This window comes from Artibeus jamaicensis, unplaced genomic scaffold (assembly GCF_021234435.1).
Source record: "Artibeus jamaicensis isolate MK-2021 breed Jamaican fruit bat unplaced genomic scaffold, CSHL_Jam_final contig_444, whole genome shotgun sequence".
Classification (NCBI taxonomy): Eukaryota; Metazoa; Chordata; class Mammalia; order Chiroptera; family Phyllostomidae; genus Artibeus; species Artibeus jamaicensis.
In genome coordinates, this window is record NW_026521831.1 from 9489107 (window position 1) to 9512800 (window position 23694).

General features: G+C 52.9%; 1 protein-coding gene across 5 annotated transcripts in view; it reads right to left on the minus strand.

The window, feature by feature from the left end:
• Positions 1-2508: 2508 nt before the first annotated feature.
• Positions 2509-23694, minus strand: part of DGLUCY (D-glutamate cyclase) — a 94888-nt gene continuing 73702 nt past the window's right edge. For 4 of the 5 annotated variants that reach the window (XM_053666096.1, XM_053666097.1, XM_053666098.1 and 1 more), the window contains 5 exons: positions 21853-21952; positions 18385-18533; positions 14893-15012; positions 11733-11884; positions 2509-3017 (listed from right to left, as the gene is read on the minus strand). In XM_053666096.1, coding sequence (XP_053522071.1) covers positions 2868-3017; positions 11733-11884; positions 14893-15012; positions 18385-18533; positions 21853-21952 — 671 coding nt within the window. In that variant the 3' untranslated portion in view covers positions 2509-2867. The remainder of the gene's footprint in view (positions 3018-11732; positions 11885-14892; positions 15013-18384; positions 18534-21852; positions 21953-23694) is intronic. The other variant, XM_053666099.1, reaches the window with a different exon arrangement.

Sequence of the window (23694 nt, forward strand, 5' to 3'; positions counted from 1 at the left end):
TGCCCTGTGCTCTGGGGACATGGTGGGATTTCAAGTCCATTGGCTTTAATTCAACACCTGTCAGAAGGGCGCACTGAGGTCAGACATGGGGTATCAATGCTGGTTTGTGCTGCAAAAGTCACGGGAGCCAGTGAGTGAGTTCCTGTATGTCCCCCGTAACCATGGTCCAGTTTTGCAACAGCTGGCACCCAGCCAAGGCTGGGAAGAAAATCTGAACTCCCAGCGAGCCCGAGTGGGATCGCTTCTCCCACTCTGAGCCGCCTCCCCTGACAGGTTTTAAACACTCACCTTCCCCTACCTCATCTGAACAGAACCCGCCACTTCCAGTGTGATGCTTGGATCTGAAGTGAGACCGAGTCTGCTGGACCGAGGTCAGAAGGGACCATTTGCCCACCTCACTGTGCTGCTGTTGACGCATGGGCTCCTCTGGCCAGCACATCCCATTGCCGACGCAGACTGAGTTCACTCAAACTGCATTTAGGCCACATCTTCTCCGTCCTGCCTAGGGCGGTGGTCTTTTGAATCTCAGAGTATGACCTCCCTGCGGAGCCGGTGGAACCCACTCGGAATGGGTGGGAAGTAGCAGAATGAGGGGACTGGACTAGGTGGGGCCGGCAGTTGGCAGGGTCTGTGCAGTGAGAGGCAGGGAATGACCTCGGGGAACACCCAGCCTGCTGAGTGGGGGGCCGAGGAGCCCCGGCCCCCGTGGCTGGTTTGCTTGCCTTTGAGTCCCACCTGCAGTCTCTGCGGGGCGCATGCACCTCGATGTGCCCAAGGTCACCAGCCTGCCCTTGAGCACCCACAGAGCATCCCCAGGCTCTATTTCCCAGGCCCCCCCTGCCCCCACCCAACGTTCCTGGAAATGCCCAGGGATGCTCACGCGCCCCTGAGTCCATCCTGGCGGATGCTGCACCCCATCTCCAATCCCACCATGCAAGGACAGTGTCACCTCTTGCCCTCCCGTAACCAGCTTCTCCAGGTTGCTGCCACGCCACGCCACGCCACGCCACGCCACGCCACACGTGGACACAGTCCCTTCTGGAAGCGTAGCCAAGACCAGGACAAACCTGAACAAAACTTTATTGAAGCCTTGAGCAGGAATCATATTACGGAAAAGCGCTGAAACTGGATCCTAGAACTCAGAGCTCTGGTGGTCCCGGGGCTGCACCCAGCCCAGGCTTCTCCTCCTGGCCTTCCCTTGCCCCTCAGCCTCTGCTGCAGGGCCATGGGCCTGCCCCTTCCTGCGGATGCCTCACTCTGGGGCCGGCACCCACACTCAGGCTTCTGTGGGCTCCGCCCCAGCGTCAGCCTCCCCCCCCCCCAACAACTTATTCTTCTCCTCAGGAGATAACCTGTTTCGTGGGCATGCCTAGACTTCCCCACGCTGGCACAGAATTCTGCTGTTACTGTTGCAAAACCAAAGGCACATTAGTGTCTCTCCCTAGAATCTGAGTCAGACAAGCACTGGAAGCTTCAACAGAGTGATGTTTTCTCTCTAGCTGTTAAGAAGTCAAAACTCCTGGGACACTTTCAATCGGATTCCCCCGTTACACGGAGCCTGGGGACAAGTCTCAACTGGGGACAGAAAGTGTAATTGGAAGAGACCTGGCCAGGGAAGCGGAGGGCAGAAGCAGTTCAGGGAGCTATGACACACTGCAGATGGAGGGACTGTGTGCTCATGGTGATGAGCACACCGGCTCTGAGGCCACAGCAGCGGGAGCACAGACCACAGGTGGGAACTCGCCACTGCCATGACAGAGGGAGGCCTGGACATTGCCCACCCCAGCCACGTCTGCCAGGGGCTTCCCCACACCCTGCGCAGGGAGCATGGGGAGTTAACCCAGGTGGATTCCCTCTGCACCTAGTCTTTGCTGTTGACCATATCTACAGCACGTGCCCCGGGCCTTGCAACAAATGCCCCTTTAAGAATCGAACGAGACACGTTTAAGAAAATAAAACTAAGCAGGCTCCAGAAGCATGCGGGGCCCTAGCTGGGAAGCGGGCCAGCCCCTGGGCGAGCCAGCACGAGATACCAGTGGACTGGCCTAGTGCGTGCGGGAGATGGGACTCGGTGTGTGTGGCTCCACTTCTGACGCCGTCAGGCAGTGTGCAGTGGGAGGCCGTGAAGGGGGTAAGGACAGGCCAGCCAGGGCTGCCCGGGGGGCCTCTGTGGGCGGCCTAAGTCCCGGTCAACCCTGATTCAGCCCCCGGCGCCTGGAGCAGGGATGCCCCCCTGTGCAGGCCCCAGGCTGGGGGGAGCAGACGAGGAGGAGGGGAAGAAGTGCCAGGCTCTGAGGTGGGGGTTTGGGAGGGGTGGGGGTGAAGATAGGGGTGGGGGTGAAGATAGGCGAGGGGAAGCGGGGGGGGGGGGGGGGCAGGATGACAAACGTGAGGTTGAGGGATCTTCAGCCTAAGTAAGCAAAATGCTGTTGGAAAAAGAGAGCATTTCAGATGTATAAATATTTTGTTAGTCATAGTGCTGAAAAAACTTTTAGTAAAGCCTCAGAGTTTCATGAACATACATCACACGTGTGTGCACTTTACTACTTCATCATTAGCCTGGGGGCTGTTCCTGGCCCGGTGACACCCACGCCTCGGTCCCCATGGGGGGCGGGTAGAAGACTCTCTGAGCGCGCCACGAGGGTGGCCTGAAGAAGCCGGGGTGCAGGAGGGTTGAAGCCGATGCCTCCAGCACCTTCAGACAACGTGGGAAACTGGAAATCCCAGAGGAATGGTGCCTTGGCCCACCGCACGGCCCCTCCCAGGGAGGAGCAGGACGTGTCCAGCCCAGCTCTCCCAGGGCCGCGTCTGCAGCCAGCCTGCTGCAGGAAGACGCTGGGCCCGCAGGGACTCCTCCCCAGACAGGGTCACACGCGTGCCGTGGTGACGTCCAACAGCTTCTGGATCATCTGGTCATGGGTGCCGTGGAAGGGCAGCCCATCCACCTCCATGCCCACGATGCCCGAGACGCCACTGCGGACTTTATGCCACACCAGGATGTCCAGCATTTTTTCTTCCTGGAACAAAGGGAGTCAGAGGTAGAAAGAGAGAAGGGGGGCAGGGGACAGAGAAAGCTGCACGTATGAGTAAGTGGAGGAAGAGCACTGGACTTGACATGGCCTCTTTCTGAACAATAAAATGTGAGTGAAAAATGTCACAGCCACTGGGAGACTCATACTGAACAACAGTGGGGACCTACGGCATCAGACTGCGTCGCTGTCCCGCGGGCCCCGAACCCGCTCTCTGGAAGAGACTGCTCTCTGGAAGGGACTGCTCTCTGGAAGGGGCCACTCTGAACAGTTTGGGCTGTTTCCTCTGCCAGTTACCTTCATGTAACCAAATAATAAGCTTTTATGAAAACCTACATCTTCTTAACGAACTCTAAAGATTCACTCCTTCTGCAGGTGCAGCATGGGCCACTTCCTGCCAACCTGGCTCTGGCCAGCTCCGTGTTTCCTGTCCCCGGCCTTTGTGCCAGGAAGGCCCCCATTCCTCCTGAAAGCCCACTTATAGCCTCCGGTGGGGCGCGGGTCAAGTCCTATTGCTGTCCCCTTCCAGAAGCTTCTGGAGCAAGCAGGGCCATTGAAAAACTGCAGGCCCCTCCTGATGCTGCAACCCAGGGTCCAACAGGCAGAGTGGCTCTGGCCTTTCCTGGCAGATGTTTTAACCTCTCTGTGCCTCAGTGTCCCCATCTGTATGATGGGGAGGTTGATGATAACAATGATGCCACCTCTGGAGGGCTATTGTGAGGATTAAATGAGATGATACAAGCAAAGCACCTAGCATGGTCCTCAGCACACAGTGGGTGCTCACCAAATGAGGCTGATTATTACTGGATTACTGACAGGGCAGGGTCCCTGGCCTCCAGCCCAGAGCCTTCCTGAGTGATGTGATTCCCCTCCTTCTCTTCCCCTCCACTTGTCTGACCAACTAATGTGTCTGTTCCAGCTGAATAGCTCCAGTCCCCCTGAGGAAGGTGCGCCTTCCATAGAGAAACAGAGAAAGACCAGTGCCAGTGGGGAAGAAGTCAAAGTCATCTTCCCCCTCTTCCTCCTCCACCAAAGTAAGGAGGGGATGAGAGCAGGGGACCAAGGCACCGAGAACAGGAAGACGTGACAGGTCTGAGGAGGCCTCCCACCTTCCTGCTCAGGCATTGCTGACTCATTCCGTCACCTGTCGAAGTTTCTTGGAGAACCTGCAGTGTGCCAGGCTCTGAACCAGTGAGACGGTGGTGACGGAGGCAGGGTCCAGGCCCCGGAGGGTGGGGGTCCCAGTCTGGCTGAGTGCTCAGGCAGGCATGGTCTGCCGCAGGGCCCACAGCACAGGGCAGGGCACCCAACCCCTTCCCTGGAGAGACCCGTGGAATACCGTTCAGGAGGAGGGGCAGCTAGGACCACAGCTGCCAAAAGAGCAGAAATGAGCCAAACAAGGGGCGGCGAGAAGCACTCATCGCTGAAAACTTTTCCGAACAATGGAGAAAGTGTTGGCAAATGTCAGGGGACGTGCCTCTGCACTCGGCGGGCTGGAGAACCTGCGTTTCTGCTCTGCCAAGGGAGCCAAGGTGGAAGGGGGCCCAGAGCATTTCCAAAGAGCGGTTGACCCAACAGCCCCTCCAGGGGCCACCCAACCCAGAATGGCATTTCCCGCCCTTTGTTTGGGATTTTTTCCCATTTGTCTTCTGCACTGGCTCACATCCTCCCTTTAGGAGGACTGCTTCTAGAGCCATTGGGTCATTTCCTCCCCGCTTGCTGCCCGCCCCCAGCATCTGTATCCTTCGGGACCTCGGGGCCTCGGGAGGGCCTAGTGGTCCTCAGGATGCACTAACCAAGCCCTAGGAACCGGCTGGCACTTGGCTTCTGAGAGCCCCAGGGGTCAGCTGGGTCAACAGTGACTGCTTGAAAATGTCCCAGGAATCACCAACTTCCAGGAGTGAGCTGGTGGGGGGTGGGGGGAGGGAGGAACAGAACTGACCAGGGAGGGGCCGGAGGCAGAGCACCGGGCTCAGGCAGGGAGCAGATGGGGGACGGTGGGCAGAAGAGAGGCAGAGGGGACAGGGCTTGCGGCCTTGTTCCCTAGGGATGGGAAAAGAGGTCCCAAGTGACTTCTGGTTGAAAGTGGCTGGTCACTGTGGATTCCCCCCTGGAGCACAGTGGGCTGATGGTCACAATTAGGTGATGTTGCTGTTCACAGTGGGGGGCCATGGCCCATGTGGCTCAGTTGGTTTGAGTGTCGTCCCAAAGACCAAAAGGTCATGGGTTTGAGTCCTGGTCAGACACATATCCAGGTTGCAGATTCGATCCCCGGTCAGGGCCCATACAAGAAAGCAACTGATCAATGTTTCTCTCTCTCTCTGTCTCCAAAAGCAATGAAAAATTTTTATCCTCAGATGAGGATAAAAGAAAGTAAGAAGGGGCCTCCTGGGGAGCTGGAGCTGTTCTGCATGTGATCTTGGGGACCGTGACACAGTCCAGTGAGGGATTCTGTGCTTTAGGTCAGTCGTACCTCGTTACAAAAATTAAACAGTGGAGTGAGATGAAAGTGTGGAAGAGGATGGGAGCCCAGGGGAAGCCAGAGGCCATGTCCCTCTGTGTCATCCATCATCCATTCTCCACTCCCCCATCGTCCGTCCGCTCATCCACCCAGCCAGCCAGTGAGCCAGCCTTCCCTCCCTCCTTCCTTCCTTTTGTCCATCCGTCCTTCCTTAGTCCCTCCTGTAAATTCTCACCAGTTGGCTCCTGGTCCCTGCGAAGGTCTGGGGAATGCTGTGCAGCTATTTGTTCTGCCCTCCGGTACAGCCCAGGGCACGGCCAGCAGCCAGAGTGGGCAGGGCGTGGCTCCCTGGCCTCCTCAGTGTGGTGTCCCCTCCTGTTACAGCTGTGATCAGACTGCCCCCCAATATGGAAGGCCCAACTCACAGAGCAGAGCTGAGGGACATTCCTCTGCTCCTAACCAATCAGGCTTCACCACCATCTCAGGCCACAGCTCTGCCCAGCATCTCCTGTGACCCAGGGACCCCCAAGGAGTGACCCACTGAACTCCAGTATGACTATTCTCTGGTCACTCTCCTGAACACTGCACCACCGTGTGTCCCTGCACCTTCCTGCTGCTGCCCAGAAGGGCCTTCCCTCCCTCCTCACCTGACTGCTAATATCCTGCTCTTCCTCTAAGATCCAGTTGAGTGCCACCTCCTCCAGGCAGCCTTCCTTGAGCTCTCTGAGTGCCCGTTCCTTATGTCCCCCCAGAATCTTGCTGTGCCATTTCCAACCTGTCTCCTGAAACTACCTTTTGTGTGTCGTTTCCCCTGTGAATCCTGAGTTCCCCGTCCAGGGACCAGGTCCGACCCCTCACTGTCTCGCTGGATAAGCCCCAGGCTTGACCCAGAGAAGGAGCTCAACAAATATATGTTTGTGCTTTTGCTTTAAAAATGTTCCTTTTAATTTCAGGGGAAAGGGGAAGGGTTTACAGGAACTAGTATAAAGGACACATGGGCAAAAACTAAGGGGGTGGAAATGGGAGGGAGGTGGGAAGCACAGGGGGGTGGGCTGGGATGGGAGTAAAAGACAGAAAACTGTACTTGAACAACAGTTAAATAATTTTTTTAAAAAATGTTCCTTTTAAATTTTATTTACAAGGCTGGGGCATATTCATACATTTATGAAGAACTGGGTGGAACCTCAGAAGGAGGATTTTCCATCCCCAGGGTTGAGTGTTTGAGCTGTGTGAATGTGTTTGCGTGAATCAGAAATCATGTGTGAGGCAGCACCCTGAGTGGGTTTTTTTTTCCACTTCAGATCCAAGAAGTGCCAAGAAACAGAGGCCCTCTGGGTCCCTCTAGGCCAGACCATTTCCCCAGAAAACATCACTTCTACTCGGGAGCCCTGCTCTCCCTCCCCTCCCACATGGCAGCCTGGCATTACCAGGAACCGATGCCTTTACCAGGAACGGGGAGCCCTCTGGGCCGTGTTGGGAAGAGCCCAGAGAGTGCGCAGTTAGAGACACCCGGGCCCAGACCTCAGCTCTTCCTCTTAGCTGGGCAGTGCTGCTGGGCAAGCCGCCTCCCCTGTTGGGGCCTTGCCTCCCTCATTTGTCAGAGTCATGGCCAGTGCAGGCAGGTGTTGGAGAGACACAGGGCTGGGGGTGGAGGTAGGAGGGATAAGCAGAGGGAGAGACAGGCAGAAGAAAGAGGGGATCAGACAGGGTATAAGACAATGGAGGGAGACAGGAAAGAGGAAGTGGCAGCCCTGGGTGCCCGCCCAGCTCAGCGGCTGCTTCCAGGCTTAGCGCTCAGGAACCGCCTGCCTCTTCCTTGTCTTCCCCAGACCAACCCTTGTCCAGGACACTGGAAGCCAACCCCCTTCTATCCCAGAGTCTCCAGCTGTGGTCTCTGCAGCAGCAGCAGCAGCAGCAGCAGCAGCAGCAGCAGCAGCAGCAGCAGCAGCGTTACCGGGAAACCTGTCAGATACCTGGATACTCCAGCCTACCTCAGACCTCCTGAGTCGGGAACCCTGGGGCGGGCCCCACGCTCTGTGGTTTAACAACCCGTGAGGTGATTCTGATGCCTCTAAAGTTTGAGAACCACTGCTCTAATAAAGCCCTGCTTTCATCCATTCACTTTCCCATCCACCCACCCATCTATTCACCCACTCATCCACTCACCCATCCATCCATCCATCCATCCATCAATCCACCCACCCACCCACCTACCTGTCTATCCATCCGCCCATTTGCCCATCTGCCCATCAACCCGTCAACCCACCCACACGTCCACCCACCCACCCACGGATCCAACGAGGATTTACCCAGCACCGTGTTTCCCTCTACTGATTGTCGGAAAGCAGATACAAGAGACCTGGTTCCTGACTTCCAGAAGTTTTGATTTTTTTTCTTTAACATTTAGTAACCTATGCCTTTGAGAGGCCAGGACTGGGAAAGTGAAGCCGTAAGTGCCGTGAGACTGCTTTGGACTGACGGGACGAGGCCTCGGGGTCGGGTGCAGCCCGACTCAGCAGGGGAGACCCCTCCCCACACCCTGACCTGGGCCCTGCGTCCGAAAGTTCCCTCCTCACAGAGCGGGGCAGCTCTGAGATGAACAAGCTCTTCTTACACTGAACCAGAATCCGCTCTTGTAACCACTGCCCTTGGCCTGCTTTCTGCCTGTCCCCTCCCCTGGGAAGCCATGTGGGTGTGTGACCCCCCCAGTCTTCTCTCCTCCAGGGAAAACACCCCAGCTCCCGCCACTGTTTCTCAAGGCATGTCCCGCCCTCCCATCCTCCCTCCTGCCTGTCCTCAGGTGGAACTGTCATCTCACAGGTGAAGTTACTTCTGACCTGGGATTGCGGCGTAAACTCAGGGCTTTGGCCCCATTTTCCCATGATCCAAATTACTCTGGAAAATTCCCACAGAGAGAGACTTTCGGCCAAGATGGAGGAACAGGTAGATATACTTTGCCTCCTCGCACAATCAAAAGAAGAACAACAAGAAATTTCAAAAGCAGAAATAACCAGAACTGTCAGAAAATTGAACTGTATGGAGGTCCAACAACCAAGGAGTTAAAGAAGAAACATTCATCCAGACAGGTAAGAGGGGCAGAGACAGGCAGCCGAGGCAGAGAGGACTTGTGGCAAGGTGGCGGCTGGAAGACTGGGGCAGGTGAGGTGGTGGCTGGCAGGCCAGTAGCTCCATATTTGCATGCAGATAAACTGGGAGGAACAACTAGGGAGCAAGACTAACCGCACAACCCAGGGTTCCAGTGAGAGGGGGAAAAAGCCTCAAACCTCTGACCGAAAATACATGTGGAGGTTGAGGCGGCAGCAGGAGAAACTCCCAGCCTCACAGAAGAGTTATTAGAGAGACCCACAGGGTCCTAGAACGTGCACAGATGCACCCACCCAGGAATCAGCACCAGACAGGCCCAATTTGCTTTTGGGTAGTGGAGGAAGTGACTGAAAGCTGGCAGAGAGCTGAACAAGTGGCATTGTTCCCTCTCGGACTCCTCCCCCACATACAGCATCACAATGCAGCCATGTAGGTTTCCCCACCCTGGTGAATACCTAAGGCTCCACCCCTTACTACATAACAGGCACACCAAGACAAAAAAGAGAAATGACTCAAATGAAAGAACAGATCAAAGCTCCAGAAAAAAATACAACAAAGCGATGAATAGCCAACTTATCAGATGCATAGTTCAAAACACTGGTAATCAGGATGCTCAGAGAAATGGTTGAGTATGGTCACAAAATAGAGAAAAGAGTAAAGGCTATGAAAAGGAAAATAAAGAAAAATGTACAGGGAACCAACAGGATGGGAAGGAAGCTGGGATTCAAATCAGTGGTTTGGAGCAGAAGGAAGAAATAAACATTCAAACAGAACAGAATGAAAAAACAAGAATTCAGAAAACTGAGAGGCTTAGGAACCTCCAGGACAACTTTAAATGTTGTAACACATGATTCATAGAGGTGCCAGAAGGGGAAGAGGAAGAGCAAGACCTTGAAAACTTACTTGAAAACAATGAAGGAGAACTTCTCCAATGTGGCAAAGGAAATAGACTTCCAGGAAGTCCAGGAAGCTCAGAGAGTCCCAAAGAAGTTGGATCCAAAGCACATCATCATTCCATTACCCAAGATTAAAGATACAGAGAGAATCTTAAAAGCTGCAAGAGGAAAGGAGAGAGTTGCCTACAAAGGAGTGTTCATAAGGATATCAGCAGATTTCTCGAAAGAAACCTTCCAGACAAAAAGGGTCTGGAAAGAAGTATTCAAAGTCGTGAAAGGCGAAGACCTACATCCAAGATTACTCTACCGAGCAAAGCTATCATTTAGAATGAAAGGGCAGATAAAGTGATTCCCAGATAAGGCCAAGTTCAAGGAGTTCACCATCACCAAACCCTTGTTATATGAAATGATATGACTAAGAAAAAGAAGATTAAAAAATACAAATAGTAAAATAACAAACTCACAACTATCAACAATTGAACCTAAAAAAACCAAAACCAAAAACAAAACAAACTAAGCAAACAACTAGAACAGGAACAGATTCACAGAAATGGAGATCACATGGAGGGTTATTAGCAGGGGGACGCTGGGGAAGAATGGGGGAAAAGATACAGGGAATAAGAAGCATAAATGGTAAGTAGAAAATAGACAGGGGGAGGTTAGGAGTAGTATGGGAAATGGAGAAGCCAAAGAACTTATATGTACAACCTACGGACATGAACTAAGGTGGGGAATGATGGTGGGAGCAGGGGTACACGGCACAGGGGAATAAAGGGGAGAAAAAAAGGGGCAAAAAAATTCCCACAGAAGGTGCCCTTTGGAGGCTGAGGAACCCCCAGTTTCTCTCCTAAGTGGGTGCCCGGCCCTGCCTGGCACACGAGGAGACGTGGGCTGGGTCTGGAATCGGAGTCACCGGGGCAGGGCCTGCCTGCTCCAGGAGGGCCTGGGAACTGAGCGGGAGGAAGGCGGCAGAGTCTCCAACCAGCTCAGGCTCTGGGGTAGAACTGCCGGCTCCATGCACAGGGCTGACCGCTCTCCTGCATTTCCCCACCATCTGTGTGAGGCCACAGAGGTCAAACGTCCATCCACACATGTGCGGTGCCTGCCCCCTCAGCACTGGTCCACTGCGGAATGCCCTGATCGCACACAGCCCTTCGGGCGGCTGGCCCTGCAGTCGGACGAGCTCACGCAAAAGCCCCCCAGTGGGGTCCCATTCCCTTGCTCGAAACCCTTGCGTGCTCCCTATCACTTCTCAATGGGACCCTCCGTGAGGAAGCCACAGGTTCCTGGATCCAGCAAATGTGACCACTGTCTGTCCCGGGGGCTGTTAATGACCCCACACTATTTGGAGGATCCAGTGAAACCACAGATTCTTGCCCAGAAAAATCCACATATAGAACAATCTCGCAAAGCATTTCAAAGAACCCCTGGGCCCCACTTTGCAGACCCTGGGCTCAGAAGCCCCCTCCTCTCCAGCACACCCCCTGCCCTTCCCAGCCCAGCACTGAGCTTGTCTCCCTCATCCAGCTTCTTGTTCCTGCCACGCCTCCTTTCTGAGGTGCCTCACCTTCCTCTGGGTTCATTTCATCCAGCCTCCAGCCCCCAAGATCCTCTCCCCACCCTAGTCCCCCCAACCTTAGCATGTTATGGGGGGGCTAATGGTCCCATCCCACCTGAGGTTTTAGTGTCTTGGCTGGATGGTAAACCTTGGAAGGGGACGATGGGGACACCCACAGCTGCAGGCACACCTCGTTCCTTTGCTCTTCGCCTCACTGCTCCCTCAGAGATGTTGCGTTTGTTCACAAACCAAAGGCAGGGCCCTCCAGTCAAATGATCGTGGCCCACTTTACTGCGGTACCTGCTTTATTGCGGCAGTCTGAACTGAACCCGCAACATCTCTGAGGTCCGCCTGTGCATCCAGCTCACCCAGTGATGCTGCTAGTCCCCCGGTGTAGGGACGGAGGAAATGAGGCTCAGAGAGGTTAAGCAACTTGCTTCAAGTCAACCTAGGAGGAACATGGTCATTGGGATCAGGTCTGCCATAACAACTTAGGATCATGAGTAGGTCAGAGGTCACCCCACCAGTCCAGCTGGGACACCTTTGCTTCCAGGTAGGTTCTGACTCAGGCCGTGGACAGGCAGCAGTGGTGCTGGCCCGTGGGCTCATGGCCCAGAGCAGCAGGCCAGCTCCTCACCCAGGGGGAAGTCACCTGCACAGAATGGCCAGTGGGGGTGTGTTACCTTGTCGATGGATGGGAGCGCCTGAGTCCAGTTCTGTTCCCCGGGTGCTGCGGAGGGCCCAGTGGCCCTCCTCAGGTAACGTCCATGGACCTCACAGGAGTTCAGGATGTACAGAGCACAGGCCAAGGCGTAGCCTCCCCAGTTAGAAACACCTAGACCAGAAGAAGGTTTCAGCAGAGACCTGGAAAGGTCATGCAGTCCCCCGTCACCCTGCCTCTAAGCATCAGAACGCATCTCAAGAGTGGTCCCAGACCAGTGTCGCCAGTGGTACCTGGACCTCACTGGAAACACACATCCTTGGGCTGTATCCCAGGTCTACTTAACCAGAAACTCAGCAGGAGAGTGGGGAGCAAGCTGGGCTTTACTAAGCCTTCCACGAGATTCTGATTCAAGTTCAAGTTTGAGAAGCTTTGCTCTAAACCATCTGGGTTATGTACTGTTAATGGCCATCAGAGAAGACGATCCAGGTGGTGAGAGAGGAAGCCATTCCAGGACGCCCCCTTGAGGAGTGGCTACCCCGAGACCTTGGGCCGCATGGCAGCCTGTCCTTAGAAGAGCAGGTGACAGCTCCTCTTCCTGTTCTTGAGGATGACTCCCAGGTCAGCCTCACGTCCTTCCTCCGTGGTCAGACAGCCCCAAAGGGCTATTTCCCATTTGGGGGACTACCTCAATGGCTCTTCTCTGAAACCTGCTGGAGTTAGTTCTTGGCTTGGTTGAAGAAGGATGGATTAAAGACCAGCTAAACTCTAGGTGCAAAAGGATTGAAGAAGAAAGAGGACCTTCCAATCAGGGCAGAGAGGGACTGGCCACGCAGCCAACCTCAGGGTGGCACAATCCATGAACGAGACGTTCCCAAAGGATTAGTGGGGCACTGAGAAGGGCACTTGTTCTGACTGACTAGGAGAAGATACACAGAAAAGGCTCATTCAGTAGGGGCCTTGCAGTCTGGGTAGAATCTGCCAGAGGAAGGGTGAAGGTAGGAAAGATCAAAATACCCGCTGGGTACAAAGGCAGGTGACAGGACACTGAAGGCACATGTCAGAATATGATGGGTGCAGACCACGTGATAAAAATACCGTATTCCACTGCTTCTGAGATACACATTTTTTGCCATTTACATCTCTGAAGTTGAGATGCCTCTGGTAGTCAATTTCATTCTATGGTTATAAACGACAGGCTTCCCTTTGTTAGAGGGACATAACATAACAGTGATTCTTGTCATCAGCGGTCCCTTATAGACAATGGAAGAAAGTAACGTGATTTGATTGAAGGCTTGCAGTGTGTGGCACTGTTCTAGTGCCTTACATGGATTAGCTCCTGGGGTCCTTATAAATAAGCGTGTGAGGCATGGGTGTTACAATCTTCATTTACAAAGCTGGGGGACAGGCACAGAGGGGTTAAGTCACCTGCCTAAAGTCACACAGCTTATAAGTGATGGGTATGAGATGTGAACTCAGGCTGCTGCCTCCAGAGCCCATACTCTTTTAAAAAAAATTTTTTTTAATTGTTAACTGTGGTTTAAAAACCCCATGCACATTGAACGGACATCTTACACACATTCAGGTGTGCAGCACAGTCGTGGTGAGTATATCCACGCCGTTGTGCCACTCGCAGGCCCACACTCAACCTCCACGCGAGTGGAAAATAAAAACATATTTGCAAAGTAACGTGAGAGGGAAGGAGAAGTGCTTGAAGTGCGTGCCTACCAGGCGGCTCGGATATAAAGTGGGTGTGCGCTGGGTGTGCACCGGGTGCGAGCATTGGAAGCCGATGTGCAGAACTGACAATGCTGATGGTTACGGTGAGATCTGCGCCCCCTTCCACCACCTGTCTCTACCTGCCTTTTGAAAGTGTCTGTAGTATGGCTGTCACATCTTTGCGACAGAAAACAACTAACCCCCTGTTCTATTAGTCCTACATGGGTGGGTCTTGGGGTGCAGAGTAGGGATCAAGGACATGAGGCTGAGGGGCCCCAGGACCAGGAAAGGGGACTGGACTTGAGCCCACATGCAGGGCCCCTGACCTGGGGTGCAGTGACCTGGGTCCCACTGCGCACTGTCACCTTGATGCTGGCTTGCGATGCAGCCCCAAACAGGACAGGATGGCAAACCATTAGGGCCAGGGCACCGAGGGCCAGTGGACCCTGTCGGGCCCGACTGTAGCGGGTGTGACAAGCTGCTGACCTGTGTCAGGTCTGCTTTATCCCAGGGTCCAGGGTGGAGGGGGACGGAGTCGGGCAGGGCTGCCAGGCCTCCTGATTCACTCTCCTGGGAGGGCCCTCTGCCTGTTGCCCCCAGCCTGCTACAAAAGCAGCGAATCTCTCTGAGCACCCAGCCCAGGACCCTCCAGAGGTTTCCCCTAACCCTCACCGAGAGCCACTGTTGGGGCGAGGCCAGCAAGGCTGGGAAATAAGAGCTGCCGTCGGCCTGCCTGCCTGACTCTCCAGCCCTTGGTCTTTCTCATGGACACGGAGCTGACGGAACAGACGCAACTCTCTGCCTTCAGGTCTGGCAGCTGCCAACCCTGACTCGAGGGGCCCCTGTTCATCCTTCTCAGCCCCAAACACACAGACTTTCATCCGAAGCTTTCCTTCCAAACAACCCTGTCCCCACTGTCACATGGGATCACCTCCTCTCTTTAGGGGACTTGACCTGCTGCTGAAGTCACCACATCAGTGATGCAGTGGCCAAGCCCATGGGGTTGATCTAATATACAAGAACCTGCATTCTGGGTGGCTGATAAACTGGAGGAGATCTAACGACTTCCCAAGAAATTCTCCGGGGGCTCCCTTCCCCTCCGATCCCAGGCCCCAGGGTAAAGGAGACGGGCAGATGGTGGATCTGCCAACAGCAGGCAAACTCGGGAGGGTCTCTTCTGCCTCTTCTGGGTGCGCCCCCTGGAAAGCGAACAGAGAGCAGACAACAGAGACACAGGCCGTGCACACCCTTTCAGAACTCACTCTCCATCTCTACATCTTTGGTGGGCGTCTCGTCTAGGTCTTTTGCCCATTTTTTAATGGGGCTGTTTGTTTTCTTATTGTGGAGTTTTTAAGAGTTCTTTGTGTCTTTTGGATAACAAGCTGCTGGCTGGCCAGGCTCCAAGCCAGGTCCGTCTGCCTGGGCAGCCAGGCCCGACAGGCCAGCCCTATGAGAGCACTCACCAGCGATGACAGCGAAGTCAGCCTCCACGTCACAGGCGATGACATCCCCGTTTCGTATGTGTCTCTTCACGGCCTCCTTGACTTTGCCCATCCCAAGCTCATTGCCTCCGTCCCCGACCCCTGGAGGGAAGACAAACTGAGTCCGTGCACAGGATGAGGCCAATGGCGGGAGGTTTGGGGTCAGGGCCGCCCCTGCACCTGTGCCTGCTGCTTCCGGGAAGGGAACAGGGTTGGCTCTGGATGTATTCCAACCAGGTGGTGTACTTCTTTAGGTATTCTAGAAACTTCTCTCGTTACAAGTGAGTCGAAGTTTGGCACTCCCCAGGGTGTGGCTATGTCCCTTGCTGGGTCATGCTCTCTAGTCACAAAGGGCACGCCCTCTATGTTGGCACAGGTGTGGGGAGGAACTTCCTCTCCTTTCGTCAGTGGCTCTTGCCCAGGGAGAAGCCACAAGTCCCTTCCCATTAGTGCGACCAGATGGCATCTGCCGGCAGAAGTGAACTGGTATGGATTTTTTAATGTCAATTCTGTAACTTACTTTCAAGGCTTTTGTTTAAAGAATGTGAAATGTATGAGTGTCAGTTAATTTTGATCTACACCAACCAGAGGGAGGGGGTGGCCTCATGGGAACACAGAGCCCGGGGGTGGCTGGGTAGCGTCTGAAAGGGACCTGTGTCTAAAGGCCAATCTGTCCATCAGCACCAGAGGATTCGTTCATGAGCATAATAAATGCTGGACTAAGTGTGTTTGAATAGATACACACTAGAAGTTGCTTAATCCATTGGTGAAATTAATAGTGTTCAAAATAGGTGACCTGGCTAAAAATAACCCACAGACCCCCGCCCCCACCCTTGCAGGAACACGATAGAAAAATCCGACCAGCCCTCAGCCCTGCAGCCTGTACCCTCTGAGGCGGTACTGTAGCACACCATTTGGTCTCCTGGGTCCGGGTATTTCTGGAGCATTCCATAGATTAGGGATCACCTGACTCTGCCTGTAGAACCCGGCTGTAATTGCTTCAGGATCACTGTCTGTCCAAGGTGCCTGTCTGAGTGCCTCAGCAGCAGAGCCGAATTCATTTTATGAATTTCACCCTGGCCGTGACCTTGTTTTCCTTGCTGAGCTCCAGAGGGGTGGGGCAGGGACAGCAATGAATGGTGGGCGTCTTGGTTCCATTTGGGAGCTACACGCACACAAGGCAGCTGCCTGGGGAAGCTGAGGAACGGGCTGTTCATGGAGCAGAGGAGAGAGAGGACATTTGGGCGGTAGCCCTGCTGGGCGGGGGCTGTGGGAAGGCACCACTGAAGCCCCCGAGGCCCTGAGAGGCGGGCAGAGGTCCACGAAGGCAGGGCCATGAAGGTACAGTCAGCTCCACCTGCCTGCTCTGGGGTCTCCGGAAGCCCACTTGGGGGATCTGCGCAGAGCGGGGTCTGTGCAGTGTGAACTCGGAGACCCTTTCCTTTCCTGCCCTGGATCCTCCCCCCAGGCCCTGGTCAGGGGTATCCAACCTTTTGGCATCTCTGTGCCACACTGGAAGAAGAAGAGTTGCCTTGGACCACACGATACATTGCACTATGTAATCACTAAAACATCTCTAATGTTTTAAGTAAATTGACAATTTTGTATTCGTATTCATAGCCTCTGGTTGCTCCCACAGCCATCCTGAGCCACGTGCTGCCCGCAGGCAGCAGGTTGGATGCCCCTGCGAGGCCCTGGGCCTGCCCTGCCCAGAGAGACGGGAAGCACCAAGCCAACTGCTCTGCGGGCGCCACCCCCGCGGCCTTTTCTGGGAAGGACCAGGGCAGGTTGGCAGACATTTCCTACTCAGCCGGAAGACTTTTATCATCTCATCAAAAACCTTAAAAGCCTAAGGCAACTAATGTGTTGGGGAAGCACTGTGGAGTGTGTGAGAGAACAGATAAATACAGAATGGCAAACAGGCCTTACTGACCCAGCCTCCGGGGAGGAGGAAGGCTGGTTCTCCATAGGAGTTTTGTGCAGCCTTTCAGAAATCCACAGATTCTATGGAAAACCTGTTGGGCATGGTCTTGGGAGTCTGATTCTCCCCGAAACATCAGTGAGCGGGGCAGCCTTAAGAAGCCCTGCTAGGCCTCAGTTTCAGATGTGATACACCTGCCTGATCTACCCCACAGGGTTTTAAAGAGGCTCAACAATGCAAGAAATGTGCAACCTCTTTGAAAACTAGGAAGTTCTGTGCTTTACACAAATGGTCACACTATGATATTGTTAGCAATCAAAAATACTGCCCTACTCAGATAGTTAACATATTTAAAATGCATATGCTTCCTAAGGTTATCATCGGCAGTCAGACAGACATGAGCAGAGTCAGCACACCCGGCCACGTACAGAAGGTCACCAGGGCAGACAGCCCTGGGTGCCTAGCAACAGGCAAGTCTGGGAAGACAAGGGCCTCGCCCCCAGCGGGACCTTTCCTCTCCTAGCGTGTCCCTGGTCCCGCAGTTTAGGCCTCCCTGACCTTTCATACTGCTGGGCACTCGGTTTAACCCCTTAACTTTTCCTCCTTAAGGATAACATCTAGGCCTCAGCTGCGCTTCAGCCCCAGGCCCAGAAAACCAGCAAAACCAGACAACTGACACCACGGTAGCCTCAGGACCTGCAGCAATGACTAACAACCCCCTGCCCTGGCGCCGACCAATCACTGCAGACCACGACCCTGAAAAGACACTTGGTAAGCTGATAAATGTTCTACTGTGACCCTCCCCTGACTTCCCCCTAAGATTCCCACCTGCAAGAGAGAAATAAAAGCCCTCAGGACAAAGGACCAGGTGTGCTTTCCCTCTGAGGGGGTGTGCTGTGTCTTTCTCTTCCCCGTCTTCTCCCAACAGGCAGCATGTCCCAAGCCCTGAGGGACCCCCTGAGACATGCAACCAGGGGAGCAGTGGGCAGCAGCAGCTCACCCCAGGCTGATCCCCTGAACCCATCCCAAAGCCCCCTGCTCTCTGACTTCCCAGGGAGCTAAGGCAGCCCCGCCTGGGCTCTGCTGTGGCTTCTTCTGTACTCAGCCCTTCACTGTTTCACTGTCCTGAGAGCTTTGCCCTGCTCGCTTTACTGCACTTTGTCTCTCGACTAAACTCTTTCCCTCAAGAAGACAGGAGCCAAGGTCTTGCCAATAACAAGATGATGTATAGCACACAGGGCACATTCACTTACATGACCAAAATAATATGCCATGCTTTGGTTTTCTTATTACTATCCTATTATTAGCGTTAATATTTTAAAGTTGGGAAAATGGGACATGCTAGGTTAAATGGCATTTCCCTTTGTTGCTTGCAGGAATGCTGGATTTCCGAACGGTGATATAGTTGTGTGTAGGGACCATAATCAAAAAAGATCATCTCTGGAGTGGAAAGCAACGGTCCCCATATAACTCTTTCCTGTTCATGTTCAACAATCAAGAGACAGGCATTCAGTGCTGATGTTCTCGTGGAATTCTTAGTGCCCCTTGCTTACCGGTTGATGAGATTCCAGGGATTTTCTGGGCTGCAAGGAAAAGATCGTCAATGGGATCAACCAAATGCTTGATGTTCATTTTCCTCGCATTGTAGTAGTTGCCATCGGCAGCCCTTCCTGTGCGCTCTATCGCCACCAGGTGGTCGAATCTGCCAGGAAGCAAGAGCACAGGGGCCTCATGGAGAGTGTGGCTGCTTTGGTGTGAAGTCCCGCCCTCATGTGTTTGTGTGAAGGACACTTCATTCTTTCCCCGATGCCTTTATTCCTACAGAACTGGGCTGAACATCTACTATGTGCCAGGACCTGTGCTGGAGGCTAGTCTAGGAGATCATGGTAAGAACTGATAGAGGAATCATCAGCAATGTATTAGAGTCAGAGGCTGTGAGAGCAGGAGGGCCGTCGGTCAGGGTCATGACCACAGACCATGCTGGCGCCCTGCCCAGACCTCCATTAACCAGTGGGGGAGCCAGTGCCCAGTGGTTTGGGTGTTGGCTGCTATTGGCCCACAGCTACCCTCTTCCAGGATCTTGTTCAGTTAACAGATACAAAGAGACCAAAAAGAAATGAAAATATTAGACCAATGAATCTACTGTAAGATAAACTTCTTGAGACAGAAAGAGACACAAGAGGGTAGAAATGCTGGCCACAGAGTCAGATCATGCAGGTCCTCACGCCACTGGGTCTGGGTGAGTTGCTTAACCTCTCCAGACTCATTGTCTGCATTCTGTCACGTGACCTGACAACGGTCCCATCTCTAGCCATGTTGAAAGCGTTAAGAGAGCATGTGCACAAGAGGCGCTCAGCATAAAGCACCTACTCAGTGCTGGGTGAGTGTTCCTGGTGGCAGTTGTGGCTGCTATTGTTGTTATCAGGAGGAGCACTGTTTCAGAAATCCAATTTAAGAGCATGAAAATTGCACTTGTATATCTCTCTAAATCCCCTCCCCGCTCCACCTTGAGTTCTTCAGAATCTTAACTCTGCTGTGGAAAAGAGTATGGCTGTTAAGAAAAAAGAAATTTAAATATAATTACCATATGATCCAACAATTCCACTTCTGGTATACACCCAAAGGAATTGGAAGCAGGGAGTCAGAGAGATATTTATGCACCCATAAAACTAGCAGCTGTGTTCACAATAGACAGGAGGTGGAAGCAACCCAAGTGTCCATCAGCGGACGAACAAATAAGCAGTATGAGGTGTATATACACACAATGGAATACTCACCCTTTCAAAAGACAGAAATTCTGATATGTTACAGCATGGATGAGTCTCAAGGACATTTTGCTAAGGGAGAACTAAGCCCGCCACAAAATGACAAATACTATAGAATTCTACTTATAAGAAGTCCTTAGTATAGTCAGATTCATAGAGACATAAAGTGGGGTGGATGTTATCGGGGCCGGGGATAAGGAAGAATAATGTTCAGTGGGTACAGTTTTAGTCTGGGACATGAAGAAGTTCTGGGGTGGATGTGGGTTGGCTGCACAGCAGTGTGGACATGCCTCATGCCACTGAACCGTGCACTTAAAATGGCAAAACAGTCGTTTTTTAAATCTTCGCCCCGGTATATATTTATTGATGAGAGAGAGAAACACTGATCAGTTGCCTGCTGTTTGCACCCCAAGTGGGGATCAGACCTGCAACGTAGGTGTGCACCCTGACCAGGAAGCGAAACTGCCACTTTTTGGTGTAGGGTACGATGCCCCAACCAACGGAGCCATCCAGCCAGAGCACAAAAATTGTGCAATTTTGTATTATGTATATTTTACCACAATAAAAAAAATTCTAACCCTGAAGATGCTTTCTCTGAACGTGTTTTTTGAAAACAAAATCTGCCTGCTGGTCCGTGTCCTTGGGTTGGACTAGAACACGGTACCATCGCACACCCGTGGAAGAACAGGCCTCTGGACAGGGGCTGGGTTTGATCCCAAGGCGCCTGCGCAGTGCAGGGAAGGCAGCCGCTGGGGCGCAGACGCAGCGGGAGGGAGGAGCTGACCTGCATTTCCTGCAGACCCACGGTAGTGGTGCGGCCAACAGTTGAGCCCAAGAGCCTGGCACGTCCTCTGCTCTGGAAGGAGAACACTCTTTCTGGGCTTTCCCCCAGGAGAACTCAGTGACATATCTTGTGTGAGTGGATTTTTTTTAAAGCGCTCAGGGTCCATTTAGTGGGGAGTCAGTCACTCCTGGGAAGCCCGCTTCTCGGGAAAGGTCAAGGCATCTTCTCCGGGGAGAGCAGAATCCGCTCTCCCTGCGGTCAGGTCTGTCACCTCCCTCCACAAACGGAGCAACACCTGTTATCTGGCAGCAGGGGCCTGCCCACGGGGGCTTTCCAGAGCTTCTCCGGGGGCAGCCAGAGCTCAGGTGCATGCCAGCCATTCCGGAAATATCGGCAGTTCTCACAGGCACGGCACACAGTCCCACAGCCTTCAGTGTCGTACCAGCTCTGCAGTCGAACTTGTCCTCGGGGCGCGGGGTCCTCCCTGTGAACACCTGACTTTGCTGTGAGCTGCTATATGGCTTATGCCCTCCAGGCCTAGAAAAGTAGGATTTTTAAATTCTCAGTGGACCCTGATTAGTGGGCTGTAAAATGGGTGTATTAGGTCTGGTCAGCCTTTTCTGAAAAGCAGGTGAAAACAGAGTAGAACAGAACAGAACAGAGTAGAACAGGTCGGAGTACACTGCTTGTAGCAAGAGTAACTGGTCTTTCAAAACTTCTGTTTGAATCACGGGTGTGTGTGGTTTGCAATGCAAAATGTATTACTGCAGATTGTTGTCAGGAAGGGTACAAAACACAGCGCTGCAAATTATGAGATCCGAAATACATCCTACGTACAGAAAAGAAGTGTTTTTCAAAGTGTTTGGCCACAACTGGTGAAAAACACACACCTGCGCACACGCAGCTTTGCGAGCGAGTACTTGCTGCTGAGCTGCAGGGTGTGTGGCGATACTTTTATTTCATTTGACAAAGGTGCTGGTTGTCCCCCCTGAAGTGAATGCACTGCTCTCCAGTGGATCGTGACCCAGTTTGAGAAGCCGCTGATTTTTGGTTTTTATAATTTTCTTCTCCCTCTGTCAAGAAGACATGCTCCGGACCCTGCTACTCAGAGAGACCCTCTGTGAAGCCCACCGTGCACCTTGAACCCCCAGCCTTGTTGGTGAGTCTGGCCCTTTGGAACCCATGGGCTCGTGGCTCTGCTCTTTCTGCAGGGGAGCCCTGACCCGTGTGATTCAGTGGGCTGGGTGTTGTCCCGCAAAGCCAGAGGTCGGCGGTTTGATCCCCAGTGGGGGCACATGCCTGGGGTATGGGTTCTGTCCTCCACTGGGGCACATACAAGAGGCAGCCGACTGATGTTTCTCTCTCACACTGATGTTTCCTTCCCTCTTGCTCTCCCTCCCTTCCCCTCTTTCTAAAAATAAGTAAGTAAAACTTATAAAATATATGAATAAACTGGGATGGGACCCACATACCTAGGAGACCTGGGGTCCCCATCACTGCAGAGAAGCGCCTGAGCAGCTCTCGCTGACCCACCTGGGTAAGTTAATATTGGGATCTTCGTCTTCAGAACACCTTGAAAAGAAAGGCAAGGAGTGGACACATCAGTCTAGTGTGAATTTAGGGAATTCCTGTTGGCTTTTCAAAAGCTTCTTTGGAAGTGGTTATTTCCATTACTGAATGACATTCGCCTGCAGAATACTTTGTTAGGTACACCCAGCCCTTGACCCAGAGAAAACTTCAGTTTATTTATTGTTAGTCCTGAGCAAACCCTAGGGTTGGTGGAGGGTGAGGTGAAACCGGGCTGGGCTCACCAGTATTGCGGGCTAGTAAATATGTTCCTTGTAGATGCCACATAGCGCATGAACACAGGCCTGTTCTGAGCCACTGTATCGTGATGCTGGGAACACACGTAGGTGTCCATGGTGACAGTGAGCCAGCCCTTTGTAATCAGGTGACATGCATACTCTTCTTTAATTTTCCCAACAAATCTGCATGATAAGAGCCACTGTGACCCCCATTGTGCAGAGGAGGAAAACTGAGGCTCATAGATGCTATATCCCTTGGATGAAGCCTAGTATGTAGGTCGGTGTCACAATGCCAGTTCCCACCCAAACAGGTGGCCCAACAGAGCAGGGAACATAATCTGTCCCCCGGTGGGCTCACAGGGTAGGCAAGGTTGAGGCAAGATGAGACTTCGCACCTGAGCTACAAAGAACTGATTTATCAACATGGTCAATTTATACTCAAGACACAGAAGAAATGACTCAGCTGTTCCTTCTTAAAATGTCTCCTAGGCTTCTGTTAGAAAAAGAACTGGATCCTTTTCATTAAAAGCTCAAATCCCTTCTGTTTTCCTTGTCCACAGGTAATGAAACTTCCATAAAAATCCAACACAACAATCACACCTGCTAAGCCACTGTGTGGACAAGCCCAAGTCTGAGGTCAAGTTCAACTTGAGGCCCTGAGCAGGGTGAGCAAGTGAGCAGGAGGTCAGAGTGACTTCTGGGAAAGCGAGTGGCTAAAAATACCCACCAAACCAGGTCTTAGATGGCAACGATGACCAGTCTGTTGGCAGCGCTTGGCACAGCGGAATGTACCTTCTCCTTGATGACAACATAGCTCCTTGGTTTTCCCCCTTCCTCCATGCTGCTCCTTGCCCACTCCTCCCCCTTCCCCGTGACCCCGCCTTGTGGAGCATCCCAGGGTCCTTTCCTCTCTCTCCACTTATTCCCTCGGTGATCCCATCTAGTGTCTTGATTTTAAAAGCCAACAATTTGCCGACCATGCTCCAATTTATCTTTCCAGCCCAGACTGCTCTCCTGAACTTGACTCATACATCTAACTGCCTGCTTAACTTCTCCGCTGTGCGCCTAGTAGGCATCTCACACTCCGTCACCTGGGCTCCAACCTGCATTCTTTTAAGTGTTGGATTTGCGGTAAAACACACATCACGTAAAAGTTACCATCTTACCCATTTTTGAGGGTGCAGATCTCCGGCATAAGGTGCACTCATGTTGTGGTTTGGCCCTCACCATCACCCATCACTGCAAGTTTTACATCTTTGCAAACTGGAACTCTGTCCCCATGAAACACGCGCCCCTATACCCCTCCCCACAGCCCCTGACAAGCACCATTCTACTTTTCGTCCCTACGATTTTAATTACTCGTGTAAGTGGAATCTTACAGTATTTGGGTCTGGCTTATTTCACTTAGCCTGATGTCTTCAAGGTTCATCTTGTTGTAGCATGTGACAGGAGTTCCTTCCTTTTAAAGGCTAAATAATATTCCACGGCATGGACAAACCATGTTTCATT